Source organism: Abramis brama, assembly GCF_963993115.1.
Source record: "Abramis brama genome assembly, chromosome: 7".
NCBI lineage: Eukaryota > Metazoa > Chordata > Actinopteri > Cypriniformes > Leuciscidae > Abramis > Abramis brama.
In genome coordinates, this window is record NC_139969.1 from 19,207,725 (window position 1) to 19,224,546 (window position 16,822).

At 38.8% G+C, this 16,822-nt stretch overlaps 1 protein-coding gene across 1 annotated transcript; it reads right to left on the reverse strand.

Moving 5' to 3' along the window:
- Positions 1-6,278: 6,278 nt before the first annotated feature.
- On the reverse strand, positions 6,279-15,567 carry crispld1b (cysteine-rich secretory protein LCCL domain containing 1b). The gene is made up of 15 exons (XM_084120715.1): positions 15,385-15,567; positions 14,593-14,902; positions 11,924-12,042; positions 11,676-11,808; positions 10,654-10,769; positions 10,454-10,554; positions 9,566-9,727; positions 9,257-9,317; positions 9,105-9,171; positions 8,806-8,936; positions 8,669-8,712; positions 8,508-8,580; positions 8,308-8,377; positions 7,339-7,472; positions 6,279-6,996 (listed from the first exon to the last, which is right to left on the reverse strand). Exons 2-15 carry the CDS (start codon positions 14,848-14,850, stop codon positions 6,945-6,947), a joined length of 1,521 nt encoding a protein of 506 aa, XP_083976841.1. The 5' UTR covers positions 14,851-14,902; positions 15,385-15,567; the 3' UTR covers positions 6,279-6,944.
- Between the last annotated feature and the right edge of the window lie 1,255 nt (positions 15,568-16,822).

The window sequence follows — 16,822 nt, forward strand, 5'->3', positions numbered from 1 at the left end:
CTGGAACCAGATATGACACTTCTGTGGGTTAGGAGCTGGATATTTATGTATATAAGCACTGTTAAAAATATTCCATTATTATTATACAAACCAGCAATGCAAAGAAAAGCACCCTCATCACCAAGTTCCTGCTGTAAGTATGTTAGAATAATACTCATTAAAATCTGCTGTGGTGGTGAGCTCGCACACGGCCTCTGCAAGCTCTTATGTGAAGGTACTTATTGTCGACCGCATACACATCATATACGTCCACTCAACAGAGTGGCTTCTGAGGAATTCATATGAATGTGTGAGGCATTTCTAGAAACTGGCTTACAGTGAGCAGGCTGTGGATATCAAAAATGGATTGGTCACAAATAGACATCCTCACTATTCAATGCTGTGGTCATCTCTCTCTGGACCACTAGTGGGTCACAGGTTTGTTCTGAAAGGACTGTGTGTGTAGCAGGGAAAATCCAACGCTAAATACGAATAATGAAATGCAACTATGCATATAATCATGCATAGTTAAGATGGAGGAAAATGCCCATTAAATCTAAAGGCTATATGATGGGCAGCAAGGGCAGGCTGCGTGACATGTCCTCATCTTTGAAAACTATAAACACAATTACACAAGGTAACAGAATATTTGACCCAGGCTTGGATTAATGTGGTTTGTGAAACCCACAATGTGTTTTCCGCTGTGATTTATTGGCTGCTGAGAGCATGAAACCATTGAAATTACATGTTGTGCAATAAACAGTTTTGGTAGCCTACTGTTCGGTAGGTTGTCAGCAGATGCTCACTCTCCTAAAATATAAAGGAAATTATAATTTTTTTATGTGTAAAGACACATTTAACTGATACTATGAATATTGTTTGATATTATAAAGACATGTTAATTCTAAAACTATATTATTACTAAATAATATTGCTAAAAAATTCTCAAGTCAATGTAACATTTATTTTTTTAGTGCTTTTTACAAAAGCCTATATATTTCATAATGTTAAAAACTATGTCAATAGAATAAAATAATCTTGAATAATCTCATGATTTCTGTCTAATATTTAGAATAAAACTGTTAAATTGTATTTACATTTTTTACCTTTACACGCATACATTGGGTCTTTAGTGACCCGGAACGTCATTCACCACCCTCCTCCTCATTCATTTTTTAACGTTAGACATCAACCTTCTTAGTATTCCTCAATTAATTATTAATATAACAAGAAAAATCATTCATTTTTGTAAAAAACAAAACAAAAAAACAATGTAAGTATATTTTTTCTGCCAACAATAATTGAATCTTTGATGACTGAATAAGTGCCAATCACCTTTATTCCACAATGTGGCAATGTCTGATACACAACGATGAAGTGACGTTTCACTCAGTTACCGCAGGCAGAAAACAAAGAATAGGAAGTATTGAGAGCAAAACTTGAAATGGCTCAGCCAATTACTGCAGAGCAAGTACTGAACGCAAGAAAATATTAGTGTCACTGTCAGGTGATGGATCTGGTGGAGAAGCAGTCAGTGATCAAAATATTGATTTTGAAGAGGTTGAAAATTAGAGGTTGAGAATATGTTCGAGATCGCAAATATGAGCCAGATGCTGAATGATCTGGGAAATAAGCTCTGACTGTGACGATGAGGCAGGAATAAAGCGGAGAGAATCCAAATGCAAGTACTAAATTTAATGAAAAAAAACAGGGCGAACAGCAGAACTCAGAACAAGGAACAGTTACAACAGCAAACAACTTCAACGACCGACAAACCACAACTGAAACACAGGTATAAATACACAAGCAGACAAGCTAAACAAGATAACAAGGGGGCGTGGTAAATCCGAGACACCTGTAGACAATGAGCAAACAATTAACAAAATGACAAGACACATGGCAGGATCACATGACAAACAGGGAATCACGTGACAGACAAGACAAAACCCACACCGTGACATAGACCCCTCGGGCGGCCACGGCGGTGAAGACCCCTCGGGCGGCCACGGCGGAGAAGACCCCTCGGGCGGCCAGGGCGGAGACGTCCCTTCGGGTGGCCATGGCTCAGGAACAGTAGTGGATATCGGCTTAGGAACAGACACCGGCTCAGGAACAGGAACCGACACCGACTCAGGCACAGGAACAGACACCAGCTCAACGGCGGTCATCTTGTCCGAAGACACTGGCTCGGCAGGGACCATTTTGTCCGGACACTCTGGGCTGGACGGGACCAGCATCTTGTGAAACTCTGGGCTGGATGGGACCAGCATCTTGTGAAACTCTGGGCTGGACGGGACCAGCATCTTGTGAAACTCTGGGTCAGCGGGCACGACGCTCACAGACTCCTGCTCAGGCTCGGCGGGCATGACGCTCTCAGTCTCAGGCTCGGCGGGCATGACGCTCTCAGTCCCAGGCTCGGCTGGACTGGCGTGAAGTGCAGGCTCGGCTGGACTGGCGTGAAGCTCTGGCTCGGCACACGTGACGTGAACAGTCTCTGGATTGGCAGACGTGACGTGAACAGTCTCTGGATTGGCAGACGTGACGTGAACAGTCTCTGGATTGGCAGACGTGACGTGAACAGTCTCTGGATTGGCAGACGTGACGTGAACAGTCTCTGGATCGGCAGACGTGACGTGAACAGTCTCTGGATCGGCAGAAGTGACGTGAACAGTCTCTGGCTCAGGATCAGCGCGCTCTGAGCTTGACGGGACCAGCGGCGGCGAGGGCTTTGAGCTGGGCAGGACCAGCGGCGAAGAGGACACTGAGCTGGTTAGGACCAGCGGCGAAGAAGGCTGAGCGCTGGGCAGGACCAGCGGCGAAGAAGGCTGAGCGCTGGGCAGGACCAGCGGCGAAGAAGGCTGAGCGCTGGGCAGGACCAGCGGTGAAGAGGGCTCTGAGCTGGGTAGGACCAGCGGCGAAGAGGGCTCAGCGCTGGGCAGGACCAGCGGCAAAGAGGGCTCTGAACTGGACGGGATCAGCGATGAAGGCTCAGTGCTGGATGGGACCAGTGGTGAAGGTTCGGCAGGACTGGACGGGACGTGAAGATCAGGCTTTGCGTGCCACGGGAGGAAGCTCTCCAGACATCTGGAGAGTGCCTCTCTCCAATCTAGACCGGAGAGATCGGGGAGCTCCCTCGGGTCGACCTCCTTAGCCCCCAGCCGGTAACACATCTTAATTGCCTCGTCACCCAGAGAGCAAGAGGCAGCGAGAGGAACAAACCCCCAGGTGTACTGGAACAGATCGAGGCTATCCAGGGCCAAGGCCGCGATCTGTCCAGCGAACTCCCGGCTCATGCTGTGAAGATCAGGCGAGATCCATACTGCTGGATTCATGATTTTGGTCGGTCGTTCTGTGACAATGAGGCAGGAATAAAGCGGAGATAATCCAAATGCAAGTACTAAATTTAATGAAAACAAACAGTGCGAACAACAGAACTCAGAACAAGGAACTCAGGAACAGTTACAACAGCAAACAACTTCAACGACCAACAAACCACAACTGAAACACAGAGGTATAAATACACAAGCAGACAAGCTAAAAACAAGATAACAAGGGGGCGTGGTAAATCCGAGACACCTGTAGACAATGAGCAAACAATTAACAAAATGACAAGACACATGGCAGGATCACATGACAAACAGGGAATCACGTGACAGACAAGACAAAACCCACACCGTGACACTGACGAGGATTCTGCTCAAACTGAACCCTTCCAAGCTCCAAAAAGTAACAAAATATGCTTTATTTGATTCTTCTGTAATTGTTACTCTAATATCAGGAGAGTTTTATATTATCTCGACAGGTAGAGATCCTTCCGTGTTAGATATAAATCCGGGTCACTAAAGACCCGAATATGTAATAATAATTGGCGAAACATTCATGCATTTAAGGGTTTGATATTATTTAACTTAATTAACATGACTATCAGATGTTACAAATAAAGAAAGTACTGCATTACACATGTGTATTTAATATTTTAAGTTAACATGGTGAATTTGGCAGTCCTAACAATACATGTTGTTCTCTCAAATTTCTCTCAAAAATTCTCTCAAATTTTCCGTAGACCCCCTAGCACCCCCGTGTGGCCCCCAGACCCCTTTGAAAACCCCTGATCTAGACCGTAATCATGAATATAATTTAGTTAAGGGTCTTTCTCAGTCTAATAAATGCTTAAGATAAATCATATTTCTTAAATTCATGGCAGTGAACCACATTATTAGGAAAAAACAGGGTATGCTCATAGTGTTTGGTGGCGTACTGATCATTATTCATTTTGATTTTTCATTACAGTTTATATGCATCCAGCCAATAGTCTGTTGGGTGCAAATAAAGTCACACTGTTTTCAGACCTTGGATCTAATCCAAGAACACATGAGCATGTGAAACCTGTGTTGCTTCACACTCGCTGCCCACGTTCAAAGGTCCACAACATATCTTGAGGATATATAGGCATGTGTTTGCTGGGGTTGACACTTGGGAGACTTAGATTGTCAATGTGAAAAAAAATAGAAAAAAACCTCCAGGAACAATCCCATTGTGTTTTTGTAGATAAACTCATGATACACTGTTTGTGCAGAATCAGTTCTCTGATTGGAGTGCCATCCTCTGTGTCTTGAGTACAGACGTGTCCTTATCCTGTTCCAGCTCCAGCTTCTGCCACACTGGCCTGTGAATTTTGACAGAGCTCTGATGCATGCCTCTTCTCTCTGGATACCATCATACAGATCTGCTCTGGTTCCTCCACAACACAGCTTCCATCTCCAGGTAACTGTCAACAGGCTGGTGACTATTGTTTAGAAAGCTTGCTTCAAAGTGTGGGTTGACAAAAGATGGATAACTACTGCAATGTGTAACTTCTATAGCAAATTGTTTTGCAAAAGCTGATAAATATAAGCAAGATGTATGCTTAACATTTGTGACCTCACAAAGATTCTTGACTATGGATCTTGTTTTTTATGTTTTCTGTTACAAATGCTTTTGTAGATAGTTCAGTCATCATGACTTTATTCTACCATCAGAAGTCTCCAATAACGATTACTGAGATGAAAAGAGAGTGTTTTGCTAGTCATGTGATTTCAACATGGTGTCCTCCATGAGGTGACCTGCTCTATGTAAAATAAAACAGCTTTTTATGGTTACTTTTATGACTTAAGTCTTATTCTCATAATGAATGTACATAATTTTTCATAACACGCACTATTGGGGTCAGTAAGATTTTTAAAGAAGTATCTTATGTTCACTAAGACTGCATTTATTTGATCCAAAATACAATAAAAACAGTAATATTTTAAAATATATTATTACATTTTAAAATAAAGTTGTTGTTTTTTTTACTGTATTTTAAAATGTAATATATTCATGTTATGGTAAAGCTGAATTTTTAACATTCATTATTCCAAATCTTCAGTGTCACATGATCCTTTAGAAATCATTCTAACTTGTTGATTCGGTGCTCAATACACATTCCTTCTTATTATCAATGTTGAAAGCAGTTGTGTGTATATATATATATATAATGATTCTTTGATGAAAAGAAAGTTCAAAAGAACAGCATATATTTGAAACAGACATCTTTTATAACATTATAGATGTCTTTACTGTCACTTTTGTTTAATCAGTTTAATGCTTCCTTGCTGAATAAAAGCATTCATTTCCTAAAAGAAAATATTACGGCCCCCAAACTTTTGAATGGTAGTGTACTGCTCATTTCTTCCTGAGTAAAACTTTTTAATAAGGAGACATTTAATGAGTGCACCTCTATATGAACAAGGCAGGAACATACTTGTGATTTTGTGATAAACTAGGGTTCTACGCCTGGAGGCAACGATCTCGAGAGAGCCTGAGAGGGCAGACAGGAAATGAGAGAGGTCAAGGTGAGTGACAGAGAGCCTGCTACTACCACTCAACCACATCTGTGCCTGACATGGAGGAAATGCACTCCAGGAAGTGAGATTAAAACCATCACACACACCAGCATACACACAATGTCCTTCTTTGTCTGTGGTGCCGGTGCACTGCCAGCAGAAGTTGAGTATTTTCACATGAGGCACGTTGGGTTTTCATTCTTCAAGGTGCAGAGGCTCCGTCTGTGCTTTTCAGAGTCTTGAATTTGAAGTAACCTCACAGCTGTGTTCAGCCAACAATCACAGAAATTCAAATACATAATACATCAAAACTGGACATTGTGATGGGACCATTGTGAAATATTTCAATGTACTTTCTCCGCAATAAGATGTACTCAAAATGTTCACAGTCAAAGTCATAATAGGATATTATAGTAATATTTGCAACAGAAGAATTATGAGTCTAAATATCTTTATTTTAGATTGCATGATAATAAATAACACAAAAAAAGTCTCTTCTTTTCCATATTGCTCCTTTTGTGGTACATTTTTCAAATTCTTCTAAAGCAATAATGATTTCCTGGCCTGCCAGGTTGTTACAGTATCAAATTCTGAACATACGCAGCATAATATACTGTAAAGCGCAATACACCAATGAGCAGCTTCTGAACACTGATTAAAAAAATATGTTTACAAAAATATAAACTGTAATATTATATGGCCTTTTCTACACATCTGACATGTTCAGAGATTAACACTGTTGTGTTCGCATGCACAATTGCCTATTTTGTTACTTTAAGGAATGCTTAATATCTTTATGTGCTTAAAATAACAACATATACCTATATAAAACATACAAGAATGAATGCAATGAATAAAAACTGTATTTACAACTCGTATATACATGACATTTACATGCAGACCAAAATCATGGAGACTCAGTTTTCTCAGGACCAGATGGTGTCAAAGTCAATGTCTTTTTTTTCCTGTTGAGGATATTTTTCGTGACAGCCCTGGCCTTAAATCCAGCCCAGCAAGACCAGCAAACCAAATGCACGGTAATTACCGGCTGTTACATTACCAAGAGCTCTATTTCTTTGCATCCGTCCTTGGAGGATGGTTTCAAATGACCGCAAACACTCTGAATGCTTTGCCTCCTGAGGGATTCTGTAGGCTAAATGGAAGAATAATGGCCAATATTAATCCAGATCCAGCAGGATAGAAATATATATGGTTTATATGCTAGTATGATTCATTAATCACTTCTTCAGATACTCATGATACCCTCAACATGCTATGTAATGAAGCAAAATAAAACCAGGCTGTGTTGGTGGTCTGGTTTTATTTTGCAGATGGTTTATAACATTACGGTTCAGCCACCCATAACATGATTACATTATCCAACCAAGCTCATATACAGGGATATTAGATAATTAGTCTGAAGACCAGAAGCCAAGAAGGAAAGATCATCTACACAGAAGTAGTAGCTCAAAAGCTGACTCAACACACTCAGTACCTCTCTGAGGTGATGCCATTCTGGTAGGAGCCCTTGTACTGCCTCCTTTTGTCTACAGGCATTACGTCCAGATAACCTCCCGAGTCGCTTCGAATCACCCCTGCGTGGATAGCTGCCCTGCATATACTGGAATTCTGCTCAGTGGGACAGAAAGAGGAAATACGGCCATTTTCTACTGCAGTTGTAACAAAACAGTGACTTAATAGCCGCTATATAGCGACCCATAGGAACATTTCATTGCTCAGACATCGTTCTTTTATAGCTCAGGAGACCTATGTGAGTAATCAATTATGTTTAAGTATAAACTTTAAAAGTTCCTTAATGGAATTAAAAGTAGACACAACTTTTTTACATATAATATTGGTATACAGCTATAACAAATAATGTGGATAGTTTTAGTCAAATTAAGTTTTGGTGTCAGAGCAAATCTGAGCAATTTGAAATCGTTTTTGATAGTTTACAACTTGTGAGATTGCTATGGTTTGTTTCTCAGAAGTAGAATCTGAGAAGCAGAAAATGTTGGTAAAAGTCTGTATTTGCTCTCCATTTCAACATTGCAGGCTAGGAGAGACAACTGAGATATTAAAAAAGATCTATCATATGTTTTTTTCAATGATATAATGGTGTTCTAATGTAATTAGAAGATAGCAGTGACTTCTTAATATTTATAGCAGGGCAGATAGTTGTAGAAAACACAGAATCAAAATTGTTCACATAACATAATTTTTGTGCTTAAAAACACAATGCCTAGGCCCTAAAAGCATCTAGGGACATTGTGTTATTTTTTTCATTTCTAACACAGTGTCCCTAGATGCTGCTTTTAATTTAAGTGGCACGTTTTTTTTAAAGATATGAGAGCTATAATCAAAAAATGACCATCTAGTGCATGTTTACATAGAAAAACAATGGAAAAGCAGTGCTATGGAATGCAAAAACATGTTCTGTGTGAAAATGGGCATTAAGACTTACATCTGAATAATAGCGGGTTCCGATTACTCGGGCATAGCTGCCATACAAGCAATTACGAGGACAATACAACCTGAAAAAAAAACAAAAAAAAACATCTTCTTAGCTGTTGCGTTATTAACGACAAAATGCTTTTTCCAAATTTACTACATGGTATCTTGTGTAATCGGTCAATAATATTTTTTATTATAAAGTAAATTCACCTGGGACAGTGCTGAACTGGTTTCTTGAAAGGGCAGAATTGTGCCACCGTAGTTTCACAATTAACTGCTTTCACTGGAAGTCACAAAATATTTGTTTTTAAATTTCTTTTCTGAAACTCTAGCAACTTTATCTCATTATGAATGATCATCCGTGCACTGACCTGGGACATTTGATACGGTGAAGGCATTGGCACTCTGATTTTTCCTGAGGATTAACATTAATTGGAAAAAAATTGTGAGAACAATGTTGAACCTACATCCAGCAGCATGAAACAAGCATGTGGGTTCTATGACTTACGCCAGAGTCTGAACTCCGTTTTTGAAGGACTTTGAGAATCGTTGCCTTCTGCCCACCCTTGTGACATCCAGCCAGCCTCCATCATCATCTATTATTCCAGCATGCAAGCCGCTGCCACAGATACTGGATTGCTGGAAAAACAGCAACATTAATAAGAGAGACCCTGAGCTGACCACAATATATAAATACAGAGCTGATACAGTATATAAATGTGTAACTGGAAAAATCAACTTGAAAATCTTTGACAGTTGATGCCACATTGAGATAAAAAGTAATACAAAGCAAATGTATTCACCTACCATGTCATAATGACCTGATCCAAATACTTTTCCATAGTTGTACAAACAGCCTGGCGGGCACTCGTACCTGATTAAAGATTGACCAGTCATGAAAATAATTCATAGTAGCATGACCCAACCACACTGTTTAGTAACTGATGTGTGAATTATACCTGTTACAAGTAGTTCCTTTGCACTGATCACGTAATCTAGTATCACATGCTACTTGCTGAGCTGCAGAAAAATATATACAAACAAAGATGTGTTATGTATTTTCTGGTTAACCTTTAAGTAATGGGTTTTCATGTGCTAAATAAGAGAATGACATGATTCTCTTTCTTCAATATTGCACTGCTTGTAAACATACCCCAAGAGAATGTACATAGAAACATACATACCTTCTGATGTCACCCAGCAAAGACATTACAGCCCCGCCCACTTTTGAATATCTTAAGTCAATCAATGAGCTTAAAGTAGCTTACACATCTGGGAAGTACTGATGACTTCATTCCTCTCAATGTTCTCATTGGGAGACGGAGTCGTGGTCTCATCCCTGTAGTGAGTGTCGTGGCTTCGGACTGGCTCTGGTTCGATATAGTTGTTTTCCTCTGCCTCAGGGGTGTAATGATAATGACTGCCATCATCTGAAGAGAGCACAATTTAATTACTTTAAAAAAAAAAATGACTTACAGCCTTCACAAATGTTAGCTAAATATTGTTTTCATAACTAGTTTAGGGATGAAAATAGTTTAACTGCATAATACAGTAGTGGCCAAAAGTGATGTTTGGCCTAGGAAAATTGACCTATTATTATTGAAGTATTATTCAAAAAACGTGTTAAAGATTTTGTAAGCATTTTGCATAGTTGTGCTTTGCGTCAATTGTTTTATTTGTGATAACGCAATGAAACATGCCAAATTGCGCAAACATAATTTTTGGCCAGGCTGTCATACAAAGAAATTAGGCACACGGGCAAAAACAAGAGAGAACTGTCAAAATAATAGCTGATTTTTGCCAAATAATTTTATCAGATAAATACCTTAACCAAGTTTAGTGTTTTATTCTTCCCTCATATTTAAAATATTTAAAAAATGTTTTCCTCATTTTTCATTTTAACCCCTCCAGACATCTCTTTCAGCCATTACTGTACGTCATGATAATGGATCAAATTGATCGCAATTAATCACATATCAATTTGCTGCCAATATAATTCAAGATAATTAATTGACATTGAATTGAAATTTGTTTATCTTTCTTTCTTTTCATTGTTTTTTAATCATGCTAAATTAACACATTATGTTACTATATTTAAATACGTAACAAAAAAAGGAACATTAAACATCAATTGAATAATATAGTCAGTTTAGTACCTTTATAGCAGAGGTTGTTTCTGCAACCGCCGCCATAGCTGGGTGGGCAAGCAGAGCAAGGGGTCCCGTGCTTGTATGGTGCATGTCCCCACCAGTTTCCTCTGAGAAAAGGATGGCACAAGGCAAAAGCTAATAATAGTGCTTTATTAGAACTATGTCATATTGCAAAAAAAAAAAGAAAAAAAGATGAACGTTCATACGGGGGAGAGTAATTGCAGACCAGATACACGGCTTTGGTCCAGATCATCCCCCATACATTCATGTTGTAGCACACATTGATGGCACAGCCAATTTTGCTGCTTGTGGCCCAAACCAGCTGTGAACAAATCATAATATAACATTTACTACATTGCATATCTCACCTGCTTGATTGCTTGTATTGTCACAAAATGTCAACTATATTATCACCCAGCTCTAATCTGCTAAATACGACTATAAGGCATGAAGATATTAAGATATTATAAACATTAACTTTCCCCGCCATTGAGAGAATTGAGAACGCAACGCTTCCCTGCTATTGATGAGAAATTTCCGGCAATCCATGTTTTAACTTTTATACGGTACAATCAAAACACAGCGAAGAAGAATCAGAAACAAGCAATAGAAGCATTGCTTACACAGGCCATCAAACATTAAACAGCATAAACCAAAACTGCCTAATGTTACTGAATGAAATGTCGACGCAGGACGAGTTATAGACTGTGCAAGCTTTGAGGGCTTGATGGACTCGATCTACTATATTTTAATCATTGTTCTGAATCTGATCCAGATGAATCCCTTTTTTTTCAAAATGTTGCTTTTTTTAAAGTTATGTTTTTGGCCTTTTTGTGCCTTTATTGGATTGGACAGTAGAGATTTTAACAGGAAAGCGAGGGGTAGAGAAAGGACCTCGAGCTGGGAATCGAACTTGGGTCGCAGGAGGCGCAGTTGCACTATGTCGGCGCTAACCACAAGGCTATCGGCGCCAATGTTGCTTTTTTTATGAAACCTATCCACATTCAAGTGTTGATTAAAAAAAAGAATGCATGAAGCTAGAATAAAATGGTAACAATGCTGGCAGAGAAAGAGTTAACATCATGTGTTTCTGTAAAGGTGCTTTGAAACAATGTATATTGTGAAAATACATTTGAAAAGAAAATTGACTAAATGTAAACTGGTGACTATTTTTCCTGCCAGTTTTTTTGCGGATATTGTTGATTTGGTAACGTGAATGTGTTTTTACCTGTGTGTAATGCGTGCAGACCGGTCCAGAGCATCTGTAGGGGCAGTGAGGGTTACACTCTTGTGGATAGGGGTAACTGAAATCTCTCACCTCATCATACCAGGCTTGGACATGAAATGTCGGGGGTCTGTCTCTGAAGAAAATCATATTTAAAGATGACAGTTAATGCACTGTATAAGATCTGCATGAGATGCAATTGTTATTTGATGTGACCTCAATATTGTTTGTATCCATTTTTAATACAGCACCTGCCCCAGTGAGCTCCCAGGTTCTGGCCAATCCGGGTCAGTAAGTGAGACGGTCCATGTTCCCAAAGACAAGTGTGTGCCCAGTGCTCAGCACTCCTTTCTAGTTCATTGTCCCACACCTGTAACAGCGTAGAAACACAAGCCACGTTCACAAAGCAACATAAAATAATTATCTGTCCTGTATTTGAGTGCTCAAAACAGTTTGGTTATTTACAAGATGGACGACCTGTGAAGGTATTTTCAAGTGAATATAACTGTACTGGACAACTGTACAACATACGCGCGCATCTAATTTGTGTTGCGTGTTTTCATGTGTGGTTTTGGTATTTTGCAGAGACCGAATGAGCTAGGTGTCACTGTTTTCCACCAGAGCTACTCTCATCAGTTTTGTGATAACTTATACTAATACATAGGTTATTAGTAGCGACTTCAATACTGTACTGTATGTATTGTACAGGTTGAGTAACACCTGTTGTGAAATGCGGTTGCCGATCCCAAACACTGACTGTGTGAATATAGGTAACACAGCAGCTGAATCTGTCGTAATTTTTTGCAGAAAAAGCACCTCAGAAAGATGTTCTGATAACATTTTTGGCATATGGTTGAACCTGCTTCTGCCTATGTACGTCAATGCATGGTTGTTTCTGACCAGTAGATTGATACAAATCTACAAGTGGGGCAGTTGAAGTTAAAAACCATAAAGCATTTCTGTTTCACTAACTTGGGACAAAAGACATTAAACCTACCATTAGGATTGCTACAGGTTTAAACTGTTTTGTATGAAAGAAAACACAGTGTACTGTTCTGCACAGGGCTCTGATTATTTCAATACACAGCAGTTTCATTTAAAATGACATATACGTCGTTTGCTGCCCTGCCAGTGCGCTAATCTGTTCCATGTGTGCAGAGCTGGTGCATTCCATTCCAGCAGTCCTCAACAAATGCTATTGCTGAACCACCTTGATCATTCTTTTATATTGCACAATAAATAAATCAAATATTTTTCATTTTAATCTAACTTAGATGCTACTTAAATGGCATTCCTGCTGTTTATGATGTTAATGCGAGCTGTATAAAATATGTCTTGTCGTCAACATGCACTTGAAATGTTTACCATAATTGTAAATGTAATATCGGTCTTTAAGGCGCATATAAGCCTAGCAAGCTTTCTGAATATGAGCAGAACCAGCATAGAGATGCAAAGCCTGCTGGCATTTTATGTGGCCTTTGAGACCCATCTTGACATTGTTTATTTGTTGTGATGCCTAATTTGCTGTTACAGCGACCATCTGGGTGCATTCCAAGGGAGATATGCATCCTCTGTGACTCCCTCCACTTCCTTTTCAGAGTAATTACCCAGAGGACTGCACAGAATGGAGGTAGCTAATGTCTCCTCCCCTACCTGCGCCCCACACAAAGACACATTCTGTTCAACTTTGCTGAGGGATACAGGCTGGAGGCATTTGACAGATTTAACTCTGAATTGTTCAGAGTCCCAGAGCGCCACAGATGTTATCAACTCAAAAGTAATTGACTAAGAATGTTTTGAAACGGTTCTCTTACAGCTGATTGCAAGTGTCAGTCATATGGAATGATCCATGCGCAGTGCCGAGAAATTAATGATATATTGAACATTTAGAGAGTTCTATTCTATTCTGTCTTTGAAGTGCGAGTCAATATTTGCCTCCATTGCTGCCAACTGCAATGCAGTGGGAAGAAGCAGCAGCAGCAGCAGCAAACCATAGACGGTTCTAAGAAGTATCAGGCCATTTTTGGCCAGAAAGCAATTGAGAGGTCTGGCTGAGTGCCATATACAGTAGGTGAGCCACAGAACGTGGGAAGGAGAAGCTGCATTTTGGCCTCCCTGATGGACCTGATGAACTATTTGTTGTAGACCACAAACTTGACTGTAGTTCAGTGTGTTTGAATGCATTTGTTCAAAGTGCGGTTATGGTTGGTTACCCAATACTGGTTGGCAGAGCCATCTGATAAATTTATGAGCCCCCTCATGACCCCACCAATGTTCAAATAGACTTTTAACTCCCAATTCAAAGGAAAAGTTGCACTTAAGCACACTTTTTAGTCTTTTCAAAGTCACAAGACAACTTATAGAAGGTTTTCACATTTGCAGTAGCCTAGTTTTTGAAAATGCCTACATTTGATATTTTATTCCGGTAGTTTGATTTAATGAAGGGATGAACGATATATTAGTACCATATTAGTTATAAGCCGATATGAGAGATTTTCAATTTATTGGTATCTGCCAATAATATTTGATATTTATCAGCAGATAATGTATATTTACATGTACATTCCTTTTGCCATTATCTAATGCTCAGTTAAAGTTAATCTGCAAAAACACTAATAGTTTAATACCACTGCAATCTTAAAATATAAATTTTCAACACTATAATGGAAATATGTCTAAAATCACTTGTACCATTGAAACCAATTGTTTTAAGTTTAGTGGTTTGTTCTTCATTTATTTAGACAAAATTATAATGGTAGTAGACAATTTATTTTTATTGACTATTTAGCAGGTACAAAGTCTGACCCTCAATTTCTGTAAGTCCTTCTGCAGTAAATATATATTGGATCATGATAAATCTGTGTAGGTTAGGAACATGATTCAGCAGGATTGTGACTGAGGGAGAATCATGTGATCTTACCATGTACTCCATGTTTGAGGCAGGGGGGTACACTTGACCCCTAAGCTTATTATGTAGGTCAAGAATGAGTTGCATATCACTTTGTGAAATTGCTCTCTTGCCCCTTGGCTTGGATTGCCACCAAGCCTCATCCTTATCCATGTATTTTTCCAGGATGGCTTCTAAGTGGGTGGCATTGGGAATGACCATGGAAACCACCGTTTGGACAATCACAAGCAGCACAAACCCACTAAATAAATCTTCATGTCCACACTTCATGTTTCCTTCACATCTGTCAGCAACAAAATCCAAAGTGGTATCTGTCCTCTGTCTGTGAAATCAAAATGATTGTAATCAGATCTACATTTTAACGCACATAAATGTATATTTTTATATACATTTTTGTATTAAATTTATACATAATGCGGTGTAACAGAATGACATAATAATTAGATTTGATTATGTGGATTGGTTCGCATGGATGCTCAGCTATAGATCAGTTCACAAGCCTGACTGAAAAGTGCAGTTTCAGCATTTTCACAACTTGTCAAAGACTTGTGTACGCCTTTTGCCACACACATGCAATATTTCATACAGTCGTGTCCTGCATTAAAACCAACCACACAAGTCTTTGAAGTCTGCATATCATAGCCTATATATATTATGAGTAACTCTAATGCTATCTCTTAAAATAATGATATTATTATCTTTACTAGAGTTACCCTTATAAAGTTTGTAGTAGCATCAATTCCTTTGACATATTGCAGAAAAAATGTTAAGTGTTCTTTATACTGAAAGTAAGCAGCATTTTACCTTATGCGGTTCTGCGCGTGGACGTTTAGATCCGGTGTTGACCTAGCCTACTGAAATAATGTTTCTCTGCAGTTTTTGCATTTCAAATGCACGAGCCCATCTGTTTTGATCTGCTTGCAAGTTTCTTTATGAATGAGTCATCATGGGTCATCGTGCGGATAAATAATGAACGTTCAAATGTTTAAATTTGTGATTCTGCGTTTCTCATTTATAGTGTACTTTTAAGCCACGCCCACAAACACACCCACAGCACAGAAGCGTTTAGGTATATATACCGGTGCATTTGCCTGTATTTCTAGTAATTTAGTCAGAGTGGAAAATAATTATTTTCATTTGTGTTTCTGTGTTTTTTTAGTGTGTTTTTTTTGATTGCCATAAATGCTTTAAAAAAAATCAAGACTGCCCAATCGTATGAAGATCTATCTATCTATCTATCTATCTATCTATCTATCTATCTATCTATCTATCTATCTATCTATCTATCTATCTATCTATCTATCTATCTATCTATCTATCTATCTATCTATCTATCTATCTATCTATCTATCTATCTATCTATCTATTTGACTTTGCTGTACACTGTGTACAGTGTTGTGTATCTGTGTAATAGCCCAAACCAACACTAGATGGCAGCATGGAGTGATTTTTTAAGCATTCGCTATATGGATAAAACTAACTGTGGAAACTCTCCATAAACATGACATGGATGATTGGATGATGAAACATTTGGGCTGGATGATTATATTGATTACATTTAGCCTATACAAAACTGATTTCCACAGCTTGAATTTTAATTTGAGAGGCTTTCTAATTTGTCTCATGATAATCTAGTATTTCTGGCAAAGTCACATAATACGTTTTCCTTTTATCTTAGTAATTTAAAGGGTATTCTTTAAAATAAGCACATCTGTAGAAGAGGTCACGCAATTGGTAAAGGATGATTTTTCTTTAGTGTGAAAATAAATAAAATAATGATTATTTTGATGTATCTGTTGCCTTTAGCAGGCCCTCTCTGCTAGCTGCAATGTATGCAGTGGTTTTGACCTATATTTTGCTGAGAGAGCTGGATTGTTATGTTTGTTATTTGGTGGTAGAAAGGGGGAAGTCTTTCAGTTTTGTTTTGTTTTTGTGCTCACATCCACAGCCAATATCGATGGTCTGCAAAATTATAAAAACAGGGGTATATTGTTTTTTTCCTAAGCAAACATACTATTGGTTTACCATGTCTCGTATTTCAGCTTTATCAACATACAGAAATGCTGAGAATGTTTTCACCAGATCAGTCTTGCACAGTGATCAGGAATATTTTCAGGTGTCTCAAAACTATTATAATCGAGTCCTGCAGATTTGAAGACAGCTCTGAATTTTTCAACAGAAACAGAACAGAAAGGCATAGGCCTACACTCAAAGTAACACAAGAGGTTGACAAAAGAAGAAA

What these genes read in the sequence shown, in the direction of transcription:
- crispld1b (XM_084120715.1), bottom strand. Translation starts at nt 14,850, where the DNA reads ATGAAGTGTGGACATGAAGATTTATTTAGTGGGTTTGTGCTGCTTGTG. An exon ending in TCTGCACGCATTACACACAG is followed by an intron (nt 10,770 to 11,675) that starts GTAAAAACACAT and finishes ATTTGTTCACAG; the next exon opens with CTGGTTTGGGCCACAAGCAG. An exon ending in AAACAACCTCTGCTATAAAG is followed by an intron (nt 9,728 to 10,453) that starts GTACTAAACTGA and finishes TGCTCTCTTCAG; the next exon opens with ATGATGGCAGTCATTATCAT.